This window comes from Benincasa hispida, chromosome 5 (assembly GCF_009727055.1).
Source record: "Benincasa hispida cultivar B227 chromosome 5, ASM972705v1, whole genome shotgun sequence".
In the NCBI taxonomy this organism is placed as follows: domain Eukaryota; kingdom Viridiplantae; phylum Streptophyta; class Magnoliopsida; order Cucurbitales; family Cucurbitaceae; genus Benincasa; species Benincasa hispida.
In genome coordinates, this window is record NC_052353.1 from 63,810,245 (window position 1) to 63,815,849 (window position 5,605).

Below are 5,605 nucleotides of genomic sequence, written 5' to 3' on the forward strand. Positions count from 1 at the left end.
AATATAGTTTCCATTTAAATATTTCGTTAAATATTAACTATCTTCAATTTTTATTTTTAGCATATTTTATGTATAAATTTTATTGTTTTGAGATTTATTGAAAGTTCGAACGAATAAAATTAAATCTAGAAATGTGGATGGAGAAAATAGGAAAAAACTAACCAAATAGTATTTATTTTAGATTGAAATACTACTGTTGTTCTCATGCTTTTAGGCTGGTTCAATTTTAGCCCTCATTCTTTCAATACTCTATATACTTTCAATAAATCATATATTTAGTCCCTATTACTTTTATGTTGTTATTTTATCAAAAATATATATTATTTATTAACATTTTTACAATAAATTTAACAATATATGTTCATTTTGTATTTTATTGCATGAAAATTATTATTATCGCAGGGAGTAGGAACATGACAAATCATCAATTAGAGCATGTTGGGTGAAAATTTAACTTTCAAAACAAAGAGGGAACCAACTTTTTTGGTTGGAGAATCCTAAATTGAAAATTTTGGTGTTGGAAGTCTCCTTTATGTACTCCAACCTTGTGTTTTGAGTTTAGGTCCCAAGGGGTACTCATGTCTTGGAGGGAGTGAGGAGATAGATCGTGGACATCTCACACGCACGCCACCGTCCGGCAAGGCGGGGCATGTGTGTGTGATGATGATTTTTAATAAAAAAAAAATATTGTTTTTTTTAACCAGAAAATAGGGGGAAACGGTCCGTTCGTCCGCCCATCCCGTTCCATTTCGTTCGCCCATCCCTACTATTAGAAAGGGTGTACGTTCTGATCAATAACGGTGCATTTCCGATCAGTTTTCATTTGGCTGTTTTATCCTAGGACGACGTGACAATTTTCAGACCTGCTTGCATACTTGGGCAGAATTGCGAAACATCTTAAAGAGAGTGAGCTTTGTGACTCAGCCTATAACGAGTTTCTGTTTTGCAGATTTTGCTCTTCGCATGACCGTCGTGTCTTGACGGTTTACAGTTTGTCGTTCTGAGGGTCATGCTGTTTCTAACAGGGTAGCAACCCTTTTAAGCTTTTAAGTAAGGGGGCTCCGGTTCTGGAGAGGATACAACATATTGAAATAAAGGAATTGGTGGATCGCATGAGTGCTCGGAAGTTGTCATTTTATACCCCTACGGGAATCAATTTTAATAAAATATAATTTTGAGAAACTAAATTTAAGATTTATTGAAAGTAAGACTAAAAATGAATAAATATTAAAGTACGGAGACCAAAATGATATTTTAAACCTAAATTTTATTATTTTATGTTATTATATAATTTATAATATATCATGCTAAAACTTACTTTTAATTTTAACCCAACAAAAAAAAGATGATTATTACTAAATTTGTTTGAAACAGCCACATAAATCATAATCTTTGCTTTCTTAGAATTTTTTTTTTAAAAAAAAATATGTATATGTAAATAAATACAATAATTTTAAATGAGTATAAATTAATGTGTATATTTGTATGGTATATATAAATAATAAGGCAATCACGGAGGCCCATATGCACCCCCTTTTCTGTTCATATCCGACACCCATGATATTGTCGTTATCATGGGCGGTTCCAACCACATCAATAAATGAACTCTCCTATATTTCTTCATTTGTCCATTACGACGTGTCGTTTATGAGCCTAAGGTGGTTGGGAAGGAAAGTGAAAGTGAGGCTCATGTTAATTACTTATATTTTGCCAACTTCATTAATCATCCCCTTTTTTTGGCTCTCCTTTTTTCTAGAAATCCATTTATTGCCTTTCTTCAAAACTTTTAATTTCAAACACTTAAAAAGGATCATTAAAAAAAATAGGTAAAATTAGGTAAGGAAGCACTCCAAAATTATATGTTTTAATATCAATTTCTTCAAAAGTCAATCTTGATAATACTTAGAATGCATCATGTACAATTAAAGCATAATATACCTTTGGTCCATAATTTTTTAGGTTGGCATCATTTTGATTCTTGAGATTTCAAAAGAAAATTAATTTAGTCTTTAAAATTTGAGTTATTTATCGAAAATGAATTACTCGTCCAAAAATTCGTTCAGGTCTATTTATAGTAAGAACTTCTGAATTAGTTGTAATTTATGTATCCAGATTTTAGAACAAGTACCTCGTTCTTCCTCGTTTAAATCCCTTGACTTTCAATGTTTGTCTAATAAATTCTTAAACTATTAAAAACTGTTTAATATGACTCTTAAATTTCAATTATATGTCTAATACGTTTTTGAACTTTGCCACCGTTTAATATAGTTTTAGAATGTTCAGCTTTGTTTTTAATCGATCCGTGACATGTTCAATATTTTTTAAAATAAACAAATATGCTCGACACAAATTTGAAAATTTTAATTACTTGTAACCTTACTTTGTAGATTAAACTTGTAACTTAATTCAATAGAAATAACAAGAGAATTTGTCGTTAGATTAGAATGTTAATGAGAATATGAAATGTATGTATGTATATATGAATATGATTCCATTTAATGTTTGTTAGTAACAATTAAAACTCCCCCAACAACTTCTCCACACTTAATAGTTTCAGTTCAAGCTCTCATTTATTTCCCCCTCCAATCCCAACAACCATATTTATTTATTCCATTGCTCCCCCTCATCACTTTCAGCTACACTCTGTTTTTTGATTCACCAAAAATCACATAACCAAACCAAAGTTATGGCATACATGGTCTTCTTATGCTCTCTCACTATTGTCTCCCTCCTTTCGTCTCCGAAGACGATAATTGAAGCAAAAGTTCCAGCGGTCATCGTCTTCGGTGACTCATCGGTCGATGCTGGAAATAACAACTTCATTCCCACCATTGCAAGAAGCAATTTCTTGCCATATGGTCGGGATTTTGCCGGTGGGAAGGCGACGGGGAGATTTTCCAATGGGAGAATTCCGACGGATTTCATTTCTGAGGCATTTGGGTTGAAGTCAACTATTCCAGCTTACTTGGATCCTACCTATAACATCTCGGATTTGGCCACTGGAGTCACTTTTGCTTCTGCTGGAACTGGCTATGACAATGCCACTTCGGACGTTTTGGTAATTTTTGACTCGTTTGATAACATTTTTCGTTCTTTTGTTTTATTTTCTTTTCAAAAAACATAATAAAATTTGAGTTTTATTAAATAATTATTATTATGCTGTATTTATTTTGTTGGGTAGAAAGTCTATTTCATCCATGTAGTTTTTTTATTTGAGTCTTTTTATAACTAGGTTTATGTCTATTTTGGTTCTTGTATTTTCAACCCGTTTATATTGGTTTCTATACTTTATTCTAAAAAGAATAATTTGGTTCTTTTTCTGGCTTTTTTAATGTCAGTTTTTTTTATCTTAATTTCATCACAAAACTACATTATTTCTTGAAATATTTGTCATAACTTTGAGTTAAAAAGAAGAGAAACTAAAGTGGTTGCTTATAAAAAGTTTCTAATAATCGCAGTCAGTGATACCATTATGGAAGCAACTCGAATACTACAAGGAGTATCAAGCAAAGTTGATAGCATATGAAGGCTCATCCACAGCAAACGAAACAATAAAAGAAGCTCTATATGTTATGAGCTTAGGAACCAATGACTTTTTGGAGAATTACTACACAATGCCAGGCCGTTCATCACAATACAACATCCAACAATACCAAGACTTTCTCGTCGGGATCGCGGGCGGGTTTATCGAGAAGCTCCACAGCCTCGGCGCTCGGAAAATCTCCCTTGGTGGACTACCGCCGATGGGGTGCTTGCCATTGGAAAGAACAAGAAACCTTTTTGGAGGCAATGACTGTTTGGAGAGTTACAACAATCTTGCCATGGATTTCAACAACAAACTCAAGGCTTTGACTGTGAAACTTAACAAGGACCTTCCCGATGTCGAGTTGGTGTTTTCAAATCCCTACTACATTCTCTTGAGCATGATCAAAAAGCCTTCTCTCTACGGTAACGAGCTTAAACTAATAGGCTACGGTATATTTAATTTTCAACCTCAAAGAATTAGAATATTATTTAAATTTGAATTTGACAACAAAATGTTAAAGGGCATAAAGAGTTTCTTTAAAGAGAAAAATTTGGGTGCTCCTTAGGTGCATCCCAAATATAGTCTAATAAAATGTTGTCACGTGACATTTTTATTTTAAAAAATATTTTTTTTCTAACTTCTTCTTTGTGTGGTAAAGATGTGGGGAGCACAAGAGTTAAATGCAGCAATCTAGGTTACACTTAATCCTTGTTCTTTTTTAAAAAATAAATAAACACATGTCAAAAGTTTAATGTGTACACAATTATTTCATTGTCAAATCATAAGGGAAGTATTTTTAAGGTTTAAATAATTTTTTTATTCCATATATTTTGAAAGGGTTCATTTTGGTATATGTACTTTTAAAACTTTAGTTATTTTAGTTCTTAAACTTTCAAAATGTTCATTTTAAATCATCCTTCCTTCAACTTTAGTTTATTTTTGTCTTTGTACTTATAAAATGTGATATTTTTTCCTTTGAAAATATAAAATAACGTGGGCCAGATGAATATAAAATATTTTTTATGTTTTTGATTGAAGGATATGCACGGAGATGGGGTGCGTACCGCCCAAGTATTATTTGACGAAAATAGCATTTAAATACGCTGTCTTATTTTTTTTTTTTTTGGACAGGGTTTGATGTGACATCAACGGCATGCTGTGCTACGGGGATGTTTGAAATGGGATATGCTTGCAATCGGAACAGCATGTTTACTTGCACAGATGCAAACAAGTACATTTTTTGGGACTCATTTCATCCAACTCAAAGAACCAACCAACTCGTCTCTAATTATGTGGTCAAAAATGTACTTTCCCAGTTTCTTTGATTCTATAATTTTGGAGGTTTTGAAACTTGTATTAGAAAACATGGTTGTTTTCAAACTTGTTTACACAATAGGATGCTTTTGGAAGGGTAGAAAATTGTCTTTTTACTAGTCGTATTTGATCAAATACGTCTTTTGGAGAGAGATTTTTATATCCTTGGACAAAACAATTCTATTGTTTGAATAAGGTTCAAAACACTATTCTTGTTTTGATCAATTTCAAAATCTACGGTGTTTTACCAAAAATATAATCGCCCCATCTAGCATAGCATAGTAGTATAGACTTTCCCTTCTAGCTTAATTCTATGTATCAAATAGTATAAGTTTGTACTATATATTATATATATTCATATAAGTTAAATATATATACGTATTATATAAAAGAAGCCTAGTTTAACTAGCTTAGAAGCTAGCTCAAGAGCTTGATTGGATTTGTTTATCCTTCGCCCATTGGGCTTAAGAATTTTGATATACTAGTAAATCCCAAGCTTTGTTATTTGTGAAATTGATGTGTGGGTTTATTGCTTCATTTAACATGTTTTGTTATATGTAACATAAGATACATGGTTTGTTAGACGTAACGTGATAAGATATACAACGACAAGGATTAGACTATTTTTTCTTTCTTCTTTTTTTTTTTTTTTGTCTGAAGATAAACATATATTCTTGACCAGAAGATCCGAAGTTTAAATCTTCACCTATGTTTCAACTAAGAGGGAAAAAAAGTCTCTCCATTATTGATTATTAGTTAGAAAAT

The 5,605-nt window shown here is 31.9% G+C and overlaps 1 protein-coding gene across 1 annotated transcript; it reads left to right on the forward strand.

Annotated features, from left to right (window-relative positions):
• The first annotated feature begins 2,615 nt into the window (after positions 1-2,615).
• Positions 2,616-5,377, forward strand: LOC120077180 (GDSL esterase/lipase At2g04570-like). The gene is made up of 3 exons (XM_039031085.1): positions 2,616-3,058; positions 3,459-3,948; positions 4,658-5,377. Exons 1-3 carry the CDS (start codon positions 2,687-2,689, stop codon positions 4,849-4,851), a joined length of 1,056 nt encoding a protein of 351 aa, XP_038887013.1. The 5' UTR covers positions 2,616-2,686; the 3' UTR covers positions 4,852-5,377.
• The last annotated feature ends 228 nt before the right edge of the window (positions 5,378-5,605 follow it).

Coding starts and splice junctions, on each gene's coding strand:
- LOC120077180 (XM_039031085.1), top strand. CDS start 2,687: ATGGCATACATGGTCTTCTTATGCTCTCTCACTATTGTCTCCCTCCTT. Junction 3,059..3,458: donor ATGCCACTTCGGACGTTTTG/GTAATTTTTGAC, acceptor TAATAATCGCAG/TCAGTGATACCATTATGGAA. Junction 3,949..4,657: donor CAAAAAGCCTTCTCTCTACG/GTAACGAGCTTA, acceptor TTTTTTGGACAG/GGTTTGATGTGACATCAACG.